Source organism: Monodelphis domestica, chromosome 1, assembly GCF_027887165.1.
Source record: "Monodelphis domestica isolate mMonDom1 chromosome 1, mMonDom1.pri, whole genome shotgun sequence".
Taxonomy (NCBI): domain Eukaryota; kingdom Metazoa; phylum Chordata; class Mammalia; order Didelphimorphia; family Didelphidae; genus Monodelphis; species Monodelphis domestica.
Genome location: NC_077227.1, coordinates 615,224,247 through 615,247,318, shown reverse-complemented (window position 1 = coordinate 615,247,318; position 23,072 = coordinate 615,224,247). Strand labels below are relative to the sequence as shown.

Genomic DNA, 23,072 nt, shown 5'->3' with positions numbered 1-23,072 from the left:
CCTAGGAAAAACCAACAAGGAAATCTGGCTTGCTTGCTTCTGACTGGAGGTACCTGGTCTAGAAGTTGTGATTATAAACGTAAGGAAGGAAAGCTAAATTTTGTTCTAATGCTACAGATCCTTGGCTCTGGGCAGTGTGCAAAACATGTATTCATCCTGATGTATCTAATCAAGAGAAGATCCATTTAGGAGCAGGAGGGCATGACACTCGATCTTATAAGTATTCTCGGCCATAGGCACATCCATGTATTTGTTCTCCCTCTTGGTAGCATTAATGCCAGAATAGGTGGCTTCTAAAAGCCCACCCAGAAGAGAAACACAACTGCTGTCATCATGTCTATAAGTGAGGTTCCAAGGCACCTTCTCAGGTGCAGGCATGCCAGGGAACAGGGGAGGAGTAGAGGGAGAGAGTACAATCCCTACTTCTTGAGATCTGGTAAGTGCTAGAGGAGATACAGACAGAAGTAACCGCAAGGGAGCACAACACCTATGATATCCACAAGTAAGCATTGTGGCATCCTGGGAAAGAATGACAAATCACACCCTCATTTCACAGGGTATGTTGGGGAAGGGGAAAGGGAAGAGATTCTGCCCCATCATGAGACGAGGTGTGACAAGGGAGAAACAGAGACCCAAGAGCCCAAGCTGGGCCATTTGGTAACTTCCTATTTTAACTACATATTCTTGCTCACTAGGGTCCAAACTCTGTTTCAGTGGTACTGAAGAGAAAGCAAATAGTGTCAAATTCCTATTAATTCAGTGGCCTGGGGAAAAGATTCAATTTTTCCATCCTAGAAAGGTACATTTGCTGAAAAACTGAAGAAGCATCAGGTTTTCTGGTGACTCCATTCTAAAAAGAAATTATTATTATTTTTAATAATAATAACTCACCTGGTGGTAAAGAAACTATGAGAAACTCTCTGCCCTGCTTCTTTCTAGAGGTCCATAGTTGTGGAACCTTACATATAATAACAGATATGTGTTATTACATAGCATTGTTATACATGTTCTATGTTACATGTAATAATATATTATTTGTTGTATTTTAATTAGTCAATCAGTCAACAAGCATTTAAGTGGTTACTATGTATCAGGTGCTGTGCTAAGTGCTAGAAATATCAAGAGAGACCAAAACAGTTCTCTGCCCTCAAGGAGCTTAAAGTCTAATGGAGGAGCTACTGTTCAGTCATTTCATTCATGTCCAACTCTTCATGGCCCCATTTGGGATTTTCTTGGCAAAGATACTGGAATGATTTATCACTTGCTTTCCCAACTCATTTTACAAATAGAAACTGTGGCAAGTGACTTGCTCAGATCACACAACTAGTAAGTGTCTGAAGCCAGATTTGAACTCAGAATGTGGTCTTCCTGACTTCAGGATGGGCATGCTATCCACCTACCTACCTCCTAACAAAAGAGACCACATGCAAATAACTATTTGGATACAAGATATATATCCTACCTGCCATGTTCCTGATTCTAACTCCAAGGTTCTTTCCATTGTTCCACCTTCCTGCTCCCAATATTATACCCCCCAAACCTAACTTATGTTAGAGACCACAAGGCACTTTCCTATATGACCCTTTTTCCCTGGCCAGGCTCCCCCATTTCTCCAGGTTCCTTTTGCTGTGGTGAGGGCATAAAAAGTTTTCTTTTGCTCCCATCTTACACTTTCCTCTCCACTCCAACCCCCTCAAAACCCCAACCCCCACCAAGTCAGCTCTGGTCCACTTGGTTTTAAACTCAGGATCATCACAAGGAATATTTATGATGTTTTGATACTGAAACAAAAGATACAGCCAGTACACATACAAGTAAACCTATAACATGTAGCCACCCTAGATTCTCTGTGATCATTCTTGGACATGCCACAGCACATGTGTGTGTGTGTGTGTGTGTGTGTGTGTGTGTGTGTGTGTATCCAAAAGCTGATCAGCTCTGGAAGGACTATAGTCTAGCTCAAATGGCTCTTAAACATTGGAATTTAAATTGTTTTATTTGGGAGAACAAAATGAAAGTATTTGTTTAAAAAAAAAAACCCTTACCTTCCATCTTAGAATCAATACTGTACAAGGCAGAAGAGTGGTAAGGACTAGGCAATGGGGGTTAAGTGACTTGCCCAGGGTGACCCAGCTGGGAAATATCTGAGGCCACTTAGTACATTTTACAAATGTATCTATCTATAATAAGCTGTCTCCCCCTGATCTCCACCTCTGCCCTGCCTTGACCCACCCCACCCCAAGAATCTTTGAAAATACCATTTATGAGTAACAGGGATCAGGATTCAAATATAGGTTGGTGCTCAAGTCATATACATTGATGCATTCCTTACTCTGGCTTTTTCTTATGTATGTCCTGTTTCCAAAAACACTACCTCCCAGCCTCTAGGGCAGCATTAGTGAACCTTTTAGAGATCATGTGTCCAAACTATATCTTCAAGCCACCTGTGATCACCCCACATTACCCCCGAGAGCAAAGGGAAGAAGTGTTCACACTGGGCTGCCACACAGAGGAGTGGAGTGTACAAAAAATGTCCTCAAGCATGGTAAAGAGGGGAAATGGAACAGCCCCCTCCTGCACCCTGGGGCATGCATGTTATGCCTTGACCAATATGGTTCTAGGAGATAGTCAGTACTCTGAATAGACCTTCTTATGGGGGTGGGGGTGCGGGTGGAGGTAGCTAGGTGGCTCAGTAAGTAGACTGCCAGACCTAGAGACAAGAGGTCCTGGGTTCAAATTTGACTTCAGACACTTCTTATCTGTGTGACCCTGGGCAAGTAACTTCACCCGTATTGCCTAGCCCTTACGGCTCTTCTGCCTTGATTAATACTTGGTACCAATTATAAAATGGGACAAAAGGTCTCTTTTTTTTTAATTTTAAAAAGATTATCTCATCTACAACATATTTTAGAGTATGATAAAAAATAAAAGAATTTCTAAGAGTTGTAATCATTTAAGTTGAATGTAAAATGTAAGAAAAGTAAGAATTTCCACAACCCTGCCTCAAAAAGGGGTTTTAATGAGCCATTGGTTAAAAACTCTGATGTCTGTTATATATTCAACCCTTTAGCTCCAACCTAGAATGGAACAAACTCATCTAACATGTCTTTCCTGACTAGCGCTGAAGCTTATTGGTTGATACATCTCATCTTAAGACATTAATAGGATTTCTTTGTGGCAGGTGGCTTGTGTGACATCAATCTGACTTGCAATCTTCACAATAATTTGCATTGTATGTGGTGGGGTTCAGATAGGGGAGTGGGGAAGAAAGGCAGAGAGTAATAGCTAATGCACTGATGCAAAGAACACATTCTGATGGCATTAACCTCTGATTTCTGTGCTTTCATTACTTTCTTATAGGGATTGACTATCTCCATCCAGATCTTGCTGCAAACTACGTAAGTACAAGCTACCCTTTCCTGGGAAATGTGGTTTCTTTATTGGTCTGGCCTCTTTGTTGGCCTTAGGAGCATGCAACTTTAGAGCCACCAATCTTGTAGGTGCTAAGTCCTTCTTCTGAAGGCAAGTGGACTGAAACGAACTTGGTGCCATGTCAACCTTGAGCTGTTTATGAAAGAATAGGAATGGAGTCAAAAAAAGAAGGGAGGCGGAGGAAGCAGAAGCAACTGTAATTTTGTCCTTTCTGTAAAATAGGGGATCTTACAGAGAAGCCATAGGGTATAAAGGGTAATGAATTCTCCTCAGCATCAAGAAGACCCAAGTTCAAAAGTAAACTCCAATACATAATGGCTAGGTATCTTTTAACAAGTCATTTGATTGTGTTAATGCTCCAGGAAACTCTAAGATTATAAATTTCATTGCCTCTGTCAGCCTGTGTTGGTAGAGGGAATCTACTTACCAGGAATGCCCAAAACTGATGAAGTTACAAGTCCAGACCAAAACCAAAAACAAAACCTACCAACCACTTTACAGAGATTTTTTGAGGACCTACTGAAATCATACATTTCAAGCTCTCTGTAATTGTAAAATACAATGAGAAGTTAAGATTCTTGTCCAACTTTGCTGAGTCAGAACATAAAGTGAATTTTTAAATTATTTATAATGTAGTAATTTCCCAAGTCACTCTGCTAATGCATATTTATTTCTTATAACTTCTTGTAACAAAAACAGTTAAACAGAAACTAGCCTACAAAACAACCCCACTTCCTAGGAGATGCAATATTTTGAACCCATAGTCCCCCCAGCTCTCTCACATGAAGAGAAAAGTACAATTTCACAATTCTCTCGGACCAACATTGCTTATTTCAATTCAATTTTAAAATAATTTAATTTAATTAATTTCAAAATAATTTCTATTAGGTTACCTTTTAGGTTTGTTTAAGAATTTATGTCATTATACATATAGTTCTAGTGGGGTTTTTATTTCTGTATCAGTTCACACAAGTCTTCCCAGTTTTTAAAATACTTTATACTCCTTGTTTCTTATTGCACATTAATATTCCATTTCATTCCTATGCCACAATGCATTTCTCCAGTCCTCAATTGGTGGGTATCCACTTTGTTTCTTGTTTTTTGCTTTCACAAAGAGTTGGAACAAAATTCTAAACTAATTAACTCTCTTAAAAGGCTCTACCATTTGGGGCTTTATTGGTTTACAAGTATTATATGCAATTCTATATAGAAGAATCATTCAAATTATATAAATACTATTAGACCTTTGATTCTATGTAACTCATTTGGACTATAAATTTCTGAGGATAGTAAGTGTACCTTTTCTATGTTCTATAAAGCTTTGCTCATCCTCAACTTTCCAAATGATTTGAAGTATCGGGTGATATACCTTTGATTTTTGATACAGAATCAGTCCTGAATGAGAAAGTAATAGTGATAAAGGTTGCTTCTTATCCTAAAATCAGTTCATTCTAAAATCATTTTTTTCTAAAATCTATTCATTCTCTCTTAATATTCTATTTTTTCTAAAATTATATGTAAAAACAATTTTTAATTATTCATTTTTTTTATTTTTGAGTTCCAAATTTTCTCCATCCTTCACAACCATTTTCCTCACTTCCTCCCTGAGACAATAGGCAATCTGAAATAGATTTCACATGTGCAATCATGTAAAACACTTTCCTTATTAGTCATAAAATTTATTCATTCTAAAATCAGACTGTAACCAAAAATCAACATTCCAATACAAAAGGGAAAAAAATTAAGTGATCATACATGAAACTGTCACCAATACATATGTATCTATATATATATATGTATATATGTAATGCGTATATATGTATGTGTGTGTTGTTTTTATAAAGCAGCAATATGGCAGTAAATATGGTCTAAGAGACAGGAACACTTGGGCTCAAAAACTGCCTCTGATACATGCTATCTGACTTTGGCCAAATCATTTTACTTCTTCTTTTTTTATATAACATTATTTTATTTGGTCATCTCTGAGCATTATTCATTGGAGACAAAGATCATTTTCTTCCTCCCCCACCCCCAACCTATCCCATAGCCGATGCACGATTCCACTGGGTTTCACGTGTATTCTTGATTCGAACCCATTTCCATGTTGTTGGTATTTGCATTAGAGTGTTCATTTAGAGTCTCTTCTCAGTCATATCCCCTCCACCCCTGTAGTCAAGCAGTTGCTTTTCCTGGGTGTTTTTACTACCACAGTTTGTCCTCTGCTTGTGGATAGTGTTTTTTCTCCTAGGTCCCTGCAGATTGTTCAGGGACATTGCATTGCCACTAATGGAGAAGTCCATTACATTCGATTGTACCACAATGTATCAGTCTCTGTGTACAATGTTTTCCTGGTTCTGCTCCTCTCACTCTGCTTCACTTCCTGGAGGTTATTCCAGTCTCCATGGGATTCCTCCACTTTATTATTCCTTTTAGCACAATAGTATTCCATCACCAACATATACCACAATTTGTTCAGCCATTCCCCAATTGAAGGGCATCCCCTCATTTTCCAATTTTTGGCCACCACAAAGAGTGCAATTATGAATATTCTTGTACAAGTCTTTTTCCTTATTATCTCTTTGGGGTACAAACCTCTATGGTTGGATCAAAGGGCAGACAGTCTTTTATTGCCCTTTGGGCAAGTCATTTTACTTCTAAATGTTCTACCCAGTCCTTTGAGACCCCAAATTACAGAGGAGATGCCGTACTGCATTGATATAAGAAAATTCCTCATCTGAGAGTTCCCTACATCAATAAAATCATAGCTCTAGTTCCTATTCCCCATACTAACTTTAAAGACAATATGGCATAGTAGGATATGGAATTTATAATCATTATGATGAGCATTATGATGAGTTCAAATTCTGCCTTAGACACTTATAAATGTATTAACTTGGGTAAGTCACTTAATTTCCATGTATCTCCATCAATTTGACAATTTATATAGTAGGACAGAGTTAGATTAAAAAAAATCTATTTGGGGAAATAATTCCTTACTTTTCAGAAGTTTTCCATACTGTCACAATTATAGACTCTTTGTGTATACAAAGCCTCATTTAGCACAGTGCCTGGCATCAAGTATGTACTCCATAAATGCTTTATCCAACTAATATGAACATTTAAAAGGATTTTATCAAATTATACTGTGTCCATTTCTCTCTGAAAAATTTTTTCCTTCTATGTATTTTTCCAAAATTTTTGTAATTGCTTTCACATTTTCTCAATAATAAAGTCACATAATTTTGCTTCTTTTCTCTCCATTGTTTCTATAAGTATTTCCATATTTCTTCATATTCTTTATATTTATAATTTGGTATGGCATAATAATGTGCTATTTTACTTCATCTCATAATTTATTGAGCCATTCCCTAGTCTTTGGACACATAGGCTATTTACATCTTTGTTTTTGTCTTGTTTGCTATTATAAATACCGTTACTTGGCTATATTTGCTTTTGTTCAATTGTAAGTTTGTTTTTAGGAGGTTTGACATTTTTTGTTATGACTATCAGTAATATCCTTTTAGGGAGATTGCTAGGTCAGGGGGTTTTGAACAGCTTTATAGCTCTTCTTACCTATTGCCATATTTCTTTCCCAAAAGATGGCACCAATTCACAGCTTCCCCAGAAATGTCACAGTGTCAGGCTGTTTTTTACCATCCTGGAAAGAATCATTTTTCATGCTTTGACACATTCACTTCAAAAAATAAATCCTCAAAACTTCAATGGAAGATTGCTTAATTAAATCTCTTTTATCTCTGAACTTAGTAGTGTATTATTATTGTTATTATTATTATGAAGAGAATAATACCTAAAAGATAAGAATGTAGAGAGAAAGGGAGAGAGAGCAGAAATTCCAATTTGCAGTAGTTCTATTTTGTCAGTACTCCAAACCATTTATACTCTTCCATGTTGCATAAATAAAAATAGAGTTTTTCTAGTTGTTTAATTTCCCATGACCAGATGACGGACCACTGATAGAAGTAATTGCCATTAGAGAATTTATTTCCATTTGCTAGTTTGGGTTCATCCATTCAAGAGAGTTGGACATATGCACTTATATTAATATGTGTGTATGTACATTCTTAAATAGAAGAATTCTTTTTAGCTTTTATGATCATTGTTTGAGACACAGGTTTGTAACATACTTAGGCACCCAAGTAGCATAGTAATGGATAGAGCATCAGACCTGAAGTCAGGAAGACCTGAGTTCAGCATAGCCTGTTTGGGGCTTGACTTGAAAGTCAAGGAGACCTACAATCTAGTCCTGGTTTTGTCACTTCCTGGATGTGTGACCTTGGATGTATGACCAATGCACATGAAATGACAAAAATTAACCCAATCTGACCATTATATTACTGTCTCTGTAGTATAAGAATTCACTCAAATATCTCCAATAAAAAATACTGACATTTCTGGAAATTAGTAATTTGGTGACAGCATCTACATTAGTAGAAACTTTTTTAAAATCCTCTTTCTCCTCTCTCCATCCTGACCATCACCCTATAGTAAAGCCTTACTGTTGAATTTCATTTCCTCAGGGATTAGTAATTTCACAAGTTCCCTAAACATAGCAGCATGATAATAGGATGAAAGATGGAGATCAGGTTTGTCATGATCTCTTTTCACTGCCTTGTGCATTTCCCATTTTTTGGCTCCTCAGAACTTAGGTGACTAAGGATTTTGATAAAGATGGGATTAAAGAATTTAAGTCTTATGTTTTCCCTAAAGTACTAATATCCATAACTTTCCCCTTAATGAAATTAAAATGCCAAGGATAAACCTATTCCCACAGCAGTCTGAGGGTTCTAGAAATTTCTCATAACATGGATTTAATCCATTTCTTTTCTTTCCTTTGCCTTCTAAAATCATTCTATAGAAGCCTCAAGTTGTGGTTTGGTCCATAGGATCACAGAGCTAGATGTATAAGGCACCTTATGAGTCTTCCTTATAACTCTTCTTATAAAAATCCAAACCTTCATTTTCCAAGAGAGTATCCTTAAGCCCAGAGAATTTAAGTGACTTGCCCAGGTCACAAAAGTAGTAAGGGTTACAACCAAGGGTTACTCCTTGTTTTTTTCCACTGTATTCCCATTAAATGATCCAGAATCTTGAGGTTCTGCTAAACTGAAACATATTTGTAACATATTTGCACACCTAAGTGGTATAGTGGATAGAGCACCAGACCAAGAGTCAAAAAGACCTCAGTTCAAATGTAGTCCCAAACACTGGCTACATGACCCTAGGCAAGTCACTAACTTTTGTTTGCCTCAGTTTCCTCATATGTAAAATGAGGATAATAAGAGTACCTACTTGTTTTAAAAATAAAATATCAAGTGATTTAATGATTATAAAGTGCTTAATACAGTGCTTGGCATATAATAGGCACTATACAAATTTTGTTGTTATTATTATCATTGCAAATTTCTGCTTCCTATTGAAAGCTTACACTACATAAAATTGCTTTTATGATTCTTCCATGCAGGAAAAGAGAAAAAAAATCCAAGCTTACTCATGGAAAACTTGACAGATTTTATGCATTTTAACTAGCCTACAATCCTCCATGGAGAAAACTTGGATAATCCTTCAAGGATCCCTGATTTCATTAATAAAAGTATTCCCTCCACCAAAGCAGAACTGCACCTCAATAGATAGTCTTCATGATTTGCTGTGGCTTAAAAAAAAAAAAAATAAAACATCCATTGGACAATCTTTTGGAAACAAACTTCCTTAAATGTAGCTAAGCATCTCCTCAGAAGACATAGTGGGGCCTATACTCAAGGTCTTTCTTGCTGGGTTAAACACTTAGCAGTGCTAAAAACCAAAACCAAAAAAAAACCACCATTGCTTAAATCCCTATTCATGAACTCAGGGCCATTTCAGCACTGTTATTAGAGGAGGGAGAACTGTGATAATAAAATATTGTGATAAGGAAAAACCGATGTAGATGCTCTCATTGCTTTAAAGTAACAGTAGATAGAGAGCTGGTCTTAGAATTGAGAAGAGCTAAGTTCAAAATGTAACTTGGATACTTACTATCTTTATGATCCTGGGCAAGTCACTTTAAAAAAAAAATCTCCTTATACCTCAGTTTCCTCATCTGTACAAAGAGGGAATTGAGCCAGTAGGGCCCCTTCCAGCTCTAAAACTATGATATTATACCTCCCAAATGAGTAATTTTTGTCCCAAATAGTCATGGTGAAGGAAAATTGGGACTGAAAGGAAATTGGGATTTTTGCACAAGCACTGAATCAGTAATGAATTACTCAGTGCCTACTATTCAATCTTGGACAGAGACAAAATGAAAGAATCCCTGCTGCTCCCTAAGAAGCTTTCCTTAACATCAAAATCGATACTTTCATATTTAAAATCTAAGACAACTTGTCCCCCAAATTCTACTGGCTCGTGTTGCTTAATTTCTGGTCCTCCAAGGAAGAAGCCAATATAAGCCAACATCAGGAAAGCCTGAAGGGAAAAGGATTCTATTAAGGGAAACTATATGTGCATTTCCAAGTACAGACAAAGTGAAGGCTGTCCCAAAAAGTTTTAGTGCTATTTTAAGCTATTAAATATATACCAAATAAATATAAGGTGATTTGAGGTGGGGAGACACTTGCAATTGGAGGTAGGGGATCACAAAATGTCCTATGTAGAAGGTAGCATCTGAGGAACGCTAAACCTCTCAATGATGTCTAATCCAAAATGGTGAGTGACTTTATCAAGCCCTTAGGGTTTACAAGGTGAAATTGTTTAGAGCCCTTTCAGGGATTAAGTAAGGATTTTACCATGAAGAATGTATAGGACAAAACTGAAGGCCAAATTACTTAATCTTGCTTAGTATCATGTAGTTTTAGAGCCAGAAGGGACCTTGATTTAATAGATAAGGAAATTGAGGTTTAGCGATGTGATTCAAGACATAGAATTAAAAATAACTTCAAGGGAGGGAGGGACTGTTCAGTAGCTCATTGGAGATGGGAGATCCTAGGTCCAAATCAGACTTCTCAGCTGTGTGACCCTGGGCAAGTCACTTAACCCCCATTGCCTAGCCCTTACCACTCTTCTGCCTTGAAGCCAATACACAGTATTGACTCCAAGATGAAAGATAAGGGTTTAAAAAAAAATAAAAATAACTTCAAAGCCATCTAACCCAAACCCCAACTGACCACAAATACTTTCTAAAACATTCCTAAGAAATAGATTTCCAGCTTCGATTTGAGAGCCTCTTCCAAGATGAAATCCACTCCCTGCCAAGACAACACATTCTATTTCTGCACAGCTCCTAATTTTGCTGAAATTGATCTCTCTTCAATTTTAACAATTTGTCCTTGATCTTGGTCCCCTTGGGCCAAGCAAAATAGAACTACTCCTTTTTTTTTTATATAACAAACCTTCAATTGTTTGATGAAAGTTATCACGCTCCACCCTCAAGTTTGCATTTCTACAAACTAAATATTTCCCCTTCCTTCAATCAGTCTTAATATAGTATAATACCCATGGTTTCACACAGTTAGTAATTCTCTAAAGTCAGATTTGAACTCAGATCTTCCTAACTCCAGGCTCAGCACTTCTTACAGCTGTGCCACCTAGCTGCCTAATAATACAAACCACCCTGCCTCTGAACCCTGTGAAATTTATTCTCCAAAAATCTTGGATGGCTTTCAGTATATTCTCGGATTTCTTCTCCTTCTCTATCATGAGCCATAAGAAGGGGTGGTCATTAGTCCTCAAATTTCATTATTTCTTTTCCAGCAACTAGTACTTTTCTGTTCATTATGTTGTTTATTCTCTGAGGTAAATATCCCGATTTCCGCTTCATAAACCCTCTCAGGTGTTTAGAGTTAACCCTGGGGTTCTGAGATATATCTTTCTAATGCTATCTAGCTTATGAGTCCCCACTGGCATACTTCCCACTCTAATTATCAATGATATCAATTAGTCAACCAGACTTAATTAACTTTTTGAAATGTGTTTAGCAAGGTGGTAGAGTAAAAGAGTTGGTACAAATCATCCCCGCATGCCTCCTTCCAATAAATACAGAGTCCACAATGTCACCTTACAGACTCAGGATTTTCCCAGAATTTTAAGGTAGAGCAGGATCTTAGAGGCTACCCAACCTAACCTTCACTTAAAATAGAATCCTTAACACACCCAAATATTCATCCAGTGGTTGCTTGAAGAACTTTGATCTAGTGACTATCTCCTAAAGAAGAACTATCTCCTGAAACAACTCATTCTGGTTTTGGATGGGCACTAGTTACTAGGAAGTTTTTCTAGACATCAAAACTAACTTTTGTTCTGAAACTTCCACAGCTTGACTATTTCTGCCCTCTCAGAACTAAACAGAAAAATTCTAGTAGCTCTTCCATCAGACCAAACCTGGAGTACTTAAAAATAGATTTCATGTACCCAAATAACACAATTTTGACTCAATTGACTTCCTAGTTTTTGTCTATTCATGCTACCCTTCTCTTATCATCTCTCCAAAATGTTCAGGCTTTTTAGTGTGGCAACCTGCCCCCAGAATTCCCTAGGAGAAACTTCTCTTCCTCTTGTGTCTCACTGATAAGATCATTTTTTTGGCAGTGTTGCTCTGCTTGAGAACATGTTGATAAAGAAGTTCATTCCTAATCTGCATATCTGAGTTATATCTTTGGACTTTATCCTTATAAGGAAGAAAGCTACCACAGATACATATATATATTTTTCATGTAATTTACATATGTAAATTATATATAATTGTATGCATATATAACATTTCTATATGCATTTATGACATTTCTATTTTGGGATATGTATTAGATCATACAATTTTAGAGACAGAAGGAATCTCAAATACATCCTGATTTCATCAGATAATAAGACTGAGATCCAGAGATACAATACAAAATCATAGAATCTAAAATATCTTCCAGGCCATCTAACCCCCACAACTGACCAAGGATTCCTTCTAAAACATTACTGAGAAATGGACATCCAGCTTAGGCTTGCAGATCTATTCAGCTCCTAATTTTGCTGCCATTTATGTCTTCATCATCATTATCATAATCATGATGTCATAGTGAATAGAGGGCAGGTCCAGAATGAGAAAGACCTAAGTTCAAGTTTCCCTTCTGACTCATATTATTTGTATGATCATGGACAAGGTACTAATTTCTCAGTGACCCCAGACAACACTCTGAAGATAGATAGATAGATAGATAGATAGATAGATAGATAGATAGATAGATAGATAGATAGATAGATATACATATATATAATGTAGTTGCATATAAATGTAAAAATAAAAAATTAATTTTAAAATTCACTCCATAATTAGTAAAATGAGAATTGTAAGTAGAATACAATGTGCCCAGGAGAGCAATGAAATCAGTGGACAGTAGGAGATTTGAAAATTATTTGGACAAGGGCTTTACCAATCTAAAGCAGTCAGCTTCACACCTTGTTAAATCCCTTAATGACTTGGTTGTGATCAATTGGCCCTGTGCCCTCATAAGAAGCTATTCTATCAAAGGGATGAGACTTGGAAGTTTATTTGAGTTGGAGATCAACACAGGAATATGCTGTAAAGGGAGTAACTTTGTCAGGTCAAAGATGAGCAAGTCAGCAAGTGTATGTGAAGTGTTTACTCTGTGCCCAATGCTGTAAATAATTAGGTACATTAAAGATATTCACAGAGTACATGGAAGGTAATAACTAGCAGATTGGAGGAAGGGAGAACTAGGAGGGGAGGGTTTGATCTGAGTACTGAAGGAAGCCAAGGAAACAAGAAGAAAGGTGGTCATTCCAGACAGTGGGGACAGCCAATATAAAGGAAAAGTCAGGAAGTAGAGTTGTGTTCCAGAAACAATAAGCAGGTCAGTATAGCAGGATTGTAAATTGTTTGGAAGGGAATAAATAATTTAAAAAAAACTGAACAGGTAGGAAGGAGACAGGTTGTGAAGAGCTTTAAATGCCAAAGAGAGAGATTTATATTTTATCCCAGACACAATAGGAAGCCATTAAAATTTAGTGAGTGGGTGGGTAGAATGAGTAAATCTTCCCTTTAGAGAAACCATTTTGGTAACTGAATAGATGAATTGGAATTGGAAGAAAGTTAGGGCTAGGAGACCAATTAGAAGGCATTTGTCCAGACAAAAGTGATAAGGGCCTGAATTAGAATGGTGTTTGTGTGAATAGGGAGGAGTCATATACAGGAATGTTGTGGAGGTAGAAACACCAAGTAGAAGTGTCTTAAGGGAAGGTCAGAAAGATAATGATGCCCTCTACAGTAATGAGGTAGATTGGAAAGGGAGACCATTTTGCAGTGGTTCTCAAGCTTTCTAATGCCGTGACTCCGCAATACAGTTCGTCATGTTGCGGTGACCCCAAACCAAAAAGTTATTTTGGTGGCTACTTCAAAACTGTAATTTTGCTACAGTTATGATTCGGAATGTAAATACCTGATACGCATTATGTATTCTCATTGCTACAAATTGAGAGGTTGAGAACTGCTGATTAGGGAAAGGTAATTAATTCCATTTTGAATTTACTGACTTTAGGATACCTAAAGGATATCTGGTTTGATATTTCTAATAAGTAATTGGTGGCATAAAGATTCATCTCTTTGTCCATCTTAAGTCTCGAGGATGTTCAAGGGTAGATAGTCATCTCAAGACCCTGGGGGGGGGGGGGGTCATTGGGTGTTTCCAGGTTCAGAGTCACAAGGATGGAAGGGAGCAAGGGAGTTTCCCTGATAATAGTCCACCTGCATTTCTGAGGTACAGTGCCCATGTCAGTGGGACTAGAACTCAGGAAAAAGACTAATATTAGATAGAACTGGGAATCATCCATGTGTGGAAATTAATGAGATCACCAAGTTAGACAATATAGTTCATACCCAAATCCTTCTAAATTCAAAATGATAATACCCCCACATAATGAGCACATAAACCCTGTTGAAAGGTTACAAAAGTATCATAAAAGCTTTATTAAAGAGGGAGAAATGATTTGTTCAAAGTTCTTTTATAACATACCACTTCATTTTCATCTGGAGTGATTACTCTCTTGTGGTATCCCCATCATTATCATCATCATCATCATCATCATCATCATCATCATCATCATCATCATCATCACAACATAGTGAATAGAAGGAAGGTCTCAGAATTAGGAAGGACCAAATTCAAGTTGCTCTCTGATCCACACTGGTTATATGATCATGGGCAAGTGCAAACCCAATCTAAGCTCTTGTTGGTTCTGCCCAGCCTTAAAAACATTATCATGTGTATTAAGTGGAGCTAAATATGATTTCTACATTAGAGACAAAGGAACCATGGATAACACCAAGTTACAGATGAATTGACTACATGATTCCAGTCAAAAACATTTAAACAGCTTTTTCATCTCATGGAATCTTTCTACAATTGTATTATATGCCATGTTGGATTTGATAAACCTAAAATGAAATTACATCAAAGAAAATATAAAAATTAAGCTTAAGTCTTTGATCCAGAAACCAAACTGAATCAATGTATAAAGGCAATACTTTAAAACACCTTAGTCTTATCCACACAAAACATAGTAGGCATAAAATAATGATGGAGAAAAGCTATGTCTGTGTATATAAGAGATTCACTGAGCATTCTGAAATAAAAGCTCAATGGCAAAAAAAAAAAATATTTAAGCCATTGACACTCTTGTGATATCAATCTTAATGTGTACTTTCAGAACTATGAAATGGTCAATAATGTATCTCATTTTAAAAATTCAATATTAACAAAATATAGATCCCAGCAGCTGAAAGCATCTAAAAAAAAAAAAGATTAGTGCTTCTTTATCAAAGGGTAGAAAAGATTTGATAGCTACTCTCAGAGTAAATGACAAACTGGTCAAAAACATACAGAAGCATTTTTGGAATGGGCAAACATCACTTCACCAAACAATAACTAAGCCTAACAAAAAATAATCACCATTGGTTTTCTTAAATGTAAGCAAAAAATATTTACTTCTGTATGAAGTTTTATGCAAAGTCAACATCCAAGAGCAGAATCAAAGCCATCCCCAAACCCTGTGCAATATCAAAATGATGCCAATCAACAAAATGGTGACCCCAAAATGTTTAATGATTGTGTAAGGTGGATTTTTCCATAAAAATGGAAGAGTTTATGATGGCGATTCAGAAATACATCGTTGCCACCAGAAATTACTATCAAATTATCTTTAAGGAGCCAAGATCTAGCAATCAGTGCAGATTATGCAAGGAAAGAGTTGAAACTGTGAAACATATCACATCAGGCTATAAAAATTTTATACCTGTCAAATCAAATGCCTAGCAAGAGGCAACCTGAGTTAGAAATATATCTATCACAAGTTGAGCACATTTCAAAAAATAATGAAAAACAAATCCCTGCATTACAAGTATAGACCACAAAATATCTTTAAAATTTTGACAAATAAACTATACTAGAACCAGAAATTTTTCAGGGGCAGAACTGCTGCCCACAATCAACAGAATATAGCATTGATCCTTAAAATATTTTGAGAAAATCTATTTTATAATATATGTCACCATAACAAATGTTCATAATCTCCTAGCTACACTGAATGACAAATTTTAAAATCTTGAGATGTAACAAAAGAAATCAAAATCATATAAGGTCAAGATACATATCATCACTATCATCCTAGTCTGTTCTGAAATTATCCTAATACTTTCATTGAGCCTATATAATATGAGCCTTAGAATTTTCAGTCTGAGCATATGCTTTTTCACTTTTTTTTCACTGTTTATTTGGGTATATGTTTGGGGGTTTAGTTACATAAGATTATTCACTTACAAAAATTAAAAATACGGACATTTTAAAAAAGAATTTTGTCTGTTCCAAAAATTATTTCTTTTTTCTCCTCCTTTCAGTTGTCTGCAGAACATTAAGTATAAAATAATAATAGCAGGATAATCATTCATCCCAGGACTTCCCATATTAACTCCTCAAAAAAGATGAAAATGTGATTATGATGATGGTGATTATCAATAGTTTATCTTTATGTAACACTATACAATCATAGACATTAAAGCCTTTGATCCTGCCAACAATATTGCCTACTAGGTGGTCCAAATATTGTAACAATCACCAATTTTAGGTAAAGGAATTGAGCCTGAGAGAAATTCCATGACTCGGCAAAGGTTACATTATTCAAATGCCATCTCCTACAGGAGGCTTTTCCTCATGTTGGGGGAAGAAGGTATATAGACAACAGTCATTCAGCCAATAAACAGTGATCAAGCTCTTACTATGTTCCTGGCACTAGGTTAAATGCTATAGATCCAAAAGTAGAAGCTCATATTCTCATAGGGAAGACAACTTGCAAACATATAAACAGGTATAAATGGGAGGTTATCTCATGGAAAGGTACTAAGAGGGTGATATTGAAATCACTTTCAAAGACTGATATATGTTAATTTAAGGTCTCCAAGGAATTCACTTATGTAATTCCTAAATGAAACATTCAAGTCAGCTGCCAAATTTTTTATGGTGTTTTAATTACAACAGGAGAAAGAAAATATTAGAGGGAGAGAGAGAGAGAAGGAAAAGGGAGAGAAGGAAAGAAGTTTAACTCAGACCCACTCTGGCTCAGGCTGAGCCAATGTGGGCTTTAAGGCCTTGGATAGCCAAGGCAGGGAAAGGGATCAGTCCTTATCACTCATGTGACCAATCTGAAGGAAAGCAGTCCACGGGACTCCTCCAACTCCAAGCACCAGCCTTGAACTGCCTCTAGCACTCCTCACAGGAAGTCCCAAGAACTCCAGAAGCTGTTCTCTACCTCACTTCCTGCATCTCACATGTGCCAATGATGGCTCTAGCTTGACCTAGGATCACCCAGAGGTCTGTCCTTTTTTTGCACATGTCTGTTGAAGGCCATATTCTCAAATAATTAAATCTTGAGTTTGCTGCAGCCCTTCCTAATCTTGTTACACTGAGTAGGGTGGAGAATGTAGTTTCCAAGACCTGATTCTGTTATTCCAAGTATCTCTATTGTTATTGATCAGGAAATAGCTAAATCCAATCTTCTAAAGAATGGTCTGAATAGGATGGAGTAGTTTTGAAATTCACAACAGAAAGATGATTGAATGGACCAGAAAGGTGCAATAGAGTTGAGTTTTAAAGGAAGCAAGGAGGCAGAGGAGAAGATGGAAAGCATTCCACGTTGGAGGACAGCCAATAAAAAGAATGAGAGGGAACATATGGGATGTCTTGGGTGAGGAATACCAAGAAGAAAAGAGACACTGGCTCATAGAAATTGAGGAAAGTTCATTCAACTTTAAATGAAACTGAGATGGAGCCAAGGCAGAGTCCAATGGAGTCCAGCTGCTGGGAAGAGGATCAGGTGATGTGAAAAAATGTCATCAAGCATGGTGGAGAGGGGGAAGGGAGCAGTTCCACCTGAGTTTCTCTGCCTTTCTATTAACAAATTCAGGGGGAAGAGTGGGAGAGCAAAGCATGTGTCCACAGAGAGCACTCTCATGTCATCTATGGCATAGGCCATTTGGTCATAGGTTTGCATCATAGTTCTAGAGCATTGGTCCCTAGCTTTCTAACTCAGAAAAAGAGCTACACAGGGAGAGGAAATCCTTTGATCATTCTAGGAGCACACTGTCTACACGCTTACTATTTCCCTTCCCTATCACCATTGACCTACCCTGCACACACACACACATACATACACACACACACACACACACATGCTTATGCACATGCAGACATGCATACACCAATAATTTTTTATAATTCTCCAGAAGTCCAATGAAATAAACATTTATAAGTCCCTACTATGTACCAGGCTCTGTACTGAGTATTTTTAAACTATTATCTCATCTGATCCTCATTATATCTTCATTTTACAGTTGAAGAAACCAAGGCAGACAGAGATAAAGTCCAGGGTCAAGCATCTAGTAAAGTGACCAGGGAAGGATTTGAACTCATGTGCTCCATTACCTGCTCCATCTAGCTGTGACTAGCTAAGTCATTTTATCTCTCTAGGTATCAATTTCTGTATCTATAAAATGAAAAAATTAGACCAGAAAACCTCTAACAGACCCTGCAATTCTTAATATGTGATCCTGTGAACTTATCAGTCTTTTTAAATATGAGCTTCTTGCTACTCAGTCTCATCTTGTAGCTATGTGATTGATTTTGTTAATACAAGTATAAAACTTCAAATTCATTCTATTAAATTTGTTCTTGATAAATTTAGCAAGTTTTTTATCCTGAATCTATTAAACATTCTACAAAGTTTTAACTATCCTCTGTTTCATAACATCAGCAAATCTGATAAAATATGTCATTTCTGTCTTCCCTAATAAAAAATGATTGATTAGAACTATCATGTTTACAAGAATATCATTGAGAACTTGGCCAAAACACTGGTTGAAATACAGATAAATTATCAAATCCAGACATTCTGACATAAAAAACAAATGAGGTTGGTTTATCCTGATACAACCTTAGAGTTCTTAATCTGGAACCTTGGAATTTGGATGGACAGACAGACAAGACAGACAGATGAAAGAAGGAAAGAAGGAAAGAAGGAAAGAAGGAAAGAAGGAAAGAAAGAAAGAAAGAAAGAAAGAAAGAAAGAAAGAAAGAAAGAAAGAAAGAAAGAAAGAAAGAAAGAAAGAAAGAAAGAAAGAAAGAAAGAAAGAAAGAAAGAAAGAAAAGAAAGAAAGAAAGAAAGAAAGAAAGAAAGAAAGAAAGAAAGAAAGAAAGAAAGGAGGGAGGGAGGGAGGGAGGGAGGGAGGGAGGGAGGGAGGGAGGGAGGAAGGAAGGAAGGAAGGAAGGAAGGAAGGAAGGAAGGAAGGAAGGAAGGAAGGAAGGAAGGAAGGAAGGAAGGAAGGAAGGAAGGAAGGAAGGAAGGAAGAACCCTCCTCAATTTGGAACAATATTTCTGTTTCACTGAATTCTTATGCCAAACAGATGTAAATAGAGTTTTCATGAGAATGTTATTACTATCCAACTTTGGACTCTGACATTGTAGCCACTAGGAAATCTAAACTCTCGGAGGGAACAAGAGGAAAACAAGACCTTTACCAGGCTATAAATTATAGTGGATGGGAGAATAGAAGCCCTAAAACATAGTATCTAAAAATCTGAGCATCAGAGAGTCCCCTGGGCAGCCACATTGATCTTTTCAGATGCATCCTCTGCTGCTTCTTCCTTGAAATTACTTATAATTATTTTATCAGAATTTTTCTCTTTGTTTCTCATCTCTCGTAAGTCTTCTTTCCTTTTGGAGTCCATAACTATAGATTGATAGCAATCATCTACTTGAACATTTTGTAGTTACTTATTTTAAGCCTCAGATCCAAATCTGATTATTTCCAGGGTTCACCTCTCTATCTTAAATTCAAAGAGACAGTTATCTATTTCAGAATTTCTTTGCTTTCCATTTTACCAAATAGTTTCTTCTTGTTAATCTGAATTAAGTACAGAATAATAGATTGCCTTATCACTTCCTTTGCCTACTGAAAGAGAAAAGTGCTAGTAAAATACTGTGATTTTAGAAAAAATGAAATAATTGTAATAATAGCTGATTTTTATATAATGCATCTAAACTTATAAAGCACTTCATATGTGTTATCTCATTTAAGCACCAAAACATTTCTGTGATACCTCATAGTTAAGATTAGCCCCATTTTACAAATGAAAGAACTGGGACTTGGAATAGTTTAGAATAAGACTTCCATAAGATGTCCATAAGTTTTGAAGCCCTAACCCATCTTCCTCCTCTTCTTTATATATCCTGTCAGTGCCAGTTTTATGATCTGTATCAGGAAAGCATCATCTACATCCTTCACCTTATCTGGTGGTAGTTAACATACCATAATAAAGAGACCATTTCTGTTTTGCTCTTCTTATCTTCAAACAAATGTATTCTACTATGCATTTTTCCTTAGGTTAACATATTTCTATTTCAGTCTTTATCATATATTTAAAAGAAACCCCAAAAGAAACTGTCATGACCTATCATAGAATTATCCCTGAGTCTTAGTGGAATTTAGGAAAACATTTTTATATCTTTGTGTTAAAACTTCAAGTACAGTTTATTATCTTCATTCCAAACTTTGGTTGAGAGAAAAAGGGAGTTGATCTATTAACATATAAGCATTTAAATATTTTTTAAATGAGAAAGGAACTGACCCAATTTGAAGAAAAGGTATTAGTGAGCAACATCTTTCGGATAATTCCTTTCCTCACTATGGATATCGAAAATGGACTCTCCTTTATTTTTCTGTTGAGTCATAAGCATGGAGAAACTTTTATGTTACAGTAGTTTATCTCCCCAGTACAAACTCGAAACTTTTTGCCTCTTTTGATGGGACCCTATTCTATGACTAATAAAGAAACATGTTGGTCCCTCTAAAGAGTATCCTAGAACTACCCTAGAGCACTGTCTTTGTGCTGTGGCCATGATGATTTTTGAGAGTCCAGAGATGATGTGGCAATGGTGATGAAAAGCTGGAGGGAACGTGCTAGTGCCCCTCAGATGACTCAGATATTATGAAGTATTGATTGCATGCATTGCCCGAGGCTTTTATACCCATTAATATTTTAATAAGCACATTAATATTTCATTTGAACTTTCGGCTTAAATAACCTTTATGTCTCATTGCCATGATGCATTCATTGGCTTAGTTTCTGATTTATTCCTTATCATTAGTCTGACAAGCAGGAACATTCTTCCTACTGGAGGCTGACTCCCATTTAAAACCTTGGAATGTTTTTAAAAGCCATTTTGATCAACTGGTAACAAACAAGTTTCACTTAAACTAGCTCCAAACCAGTGAGGAATTCCCTAGTTTTCATAGGGTGGTAGATTGGGGAAAAAAGCATATTTGTATCCCAGGACCCTGCTCTGATTCATAGCTCTCCCACATGCTTCTGTCCCCTGTTTGCAAAATGAAAATTTTGGCCATGATTCCAGAGGACCAGAGATGAGGTGCTAGGATCACCTCCTGACAGAGGAGTGATGGATGGATGAAGCAGTGATAGACTTTGAATGGACCATACATTTTTGGTCATGGCCAATGAGGAAATTTGCTTCACTTAAGAATGTATATTTATGATGAGGGTCTTTTCCTCTGTTGTTACTGTTTGTTGGCAATCAGGGAGTGGAGTGGGAGTGAGAGAATATACATTCTTATCGATTTAAAAAAGATTAAGAAAATTAAAATTTTGAAAGAAATGTGCTAGGTGTTGGGGACACAAAGGCAAAAAAAATGTTAACGTGTCTTTAGGTAATTTTAGGTACTAATAGGATCATAGCAAGGACAGCTAGATGGTGCGATGGATAGAGTGCTGGGCCTGAAGCCAGGAAGATGACTCTTCTTGCTAGTGACCCTGGGCAAGTCATTTAACCCTGTTTGCCTCAGTTTCCTCATCTGTAAAATGAACTGGAGAAAGAACTGGCAAACCACTCCAATATCTAAAACCTCAAATGGAGTCACAGAGTCAGACGTGACTGAAACATAGAACAGTTAGAATGAAGATGATCGTAGGGACATAGTATTAGTTATTAATAGTATAATAGTTAAAAAATATTAGGTACTGATGGGATTTTAGGTGCTTTATATATTAATAGGATTGAGATAATATTTGTAAAATACTTAGCATGGTACCTGGCAGTGGCAGGCACTTAATAAATGCTTATACCTTTCTTACTACTTGCCTACAGGAAGTTTATATGTATTAAAAGGATGCAATACATATATAGGTAAATAAATATAGTCAGAGCTGCTAGATAGCATAGAAAACACCAGGACTGGGGTCAGGTGGACCTGGATTCAAATCTGCCATCTTTTTAAAATTATTTTTATCTTAATTAACAAATTTCCACATTTTCCCAAAGTTATATGATCCATACTGCCCCCCTCCCTTCTCCTTTACTCCCTTCTGGAGCTGACAAGCAATTCATAGATTCAAATCTGGTCTCAGATACTTCCTAGCTGTGTGACCCTGGGCAAGTCACTTAATCCCAATTTCCTAGACCTTGCTGTTCTTCTGTCTTGGGACTAATAGATAGATAGTACGGGTTTAAAAATCAAATAAAATAAATAAATACAGTCTCTACAGAGTAACACAAATTAATTTTAGAAGGTAGAAAGTGCTGACAACTAGGAAAATACGGAAAGCTATCATGTAGAAGGCAGCATGAATTATATTTTGAAGGAAACTAAGTGTTCTTTGTTTTGTCCAGAATGGTTCTACATGATGAGTTTGATTTTTTTTTTTATTTAACTGAATTAAATGATTGCTTTCTTGTTGAATAGATGTAGACTGTCGCTCATTTGACTATTTGGTCTATGATTCTGGCCATTTGACTGATTGACTAAAGATTTTGCTCCTTCCTTGATGTTTTCCTAGACTAAACACACCAGAGAGGTCATTTTCCTATAAGTAAAAGGAATTTGTCTATGAATATTTCTTTAGGAGTTTAATACGCTGTTATAAACTGGTATCACCTCTCTCATCTAGGAACTAAAATGTAGAAAAGTTAGCCAAGGAGGTATGGGAAATGCTGGAGAAAAAAAATAATTCTGAAGACACAAGTGAAGCATTTCTGATGAGGGTAAATGGAATTCCTCTGAAGAGACTGGGAGGGAAACACAA

General features: G+C 36.5%; 1 protein-coding gene across 1 annotated transcript in view; it reads left to right on the top strand.

Annotated features, from left to right (window-relative positions):
- Window positions 1-23,072, top strand: part of PCSK2 (proprotein convertase subtilisin/kexin type 2) — a 331,306-nt gene that overhangs the window by 165,719 nt on the left and 142,515 nt on the right. Inside the window, exon 5 of the mRNA XM_001382075.4 lies at window positions 3,361-3,398. Coding sequence (XP_001382112.1) covers window positions 3,361-3,398 — 38 coding nt within the window. The remainder of the gene's footprint in view (window positions 1-3,360; window positions 3,399-23,072) is intronic.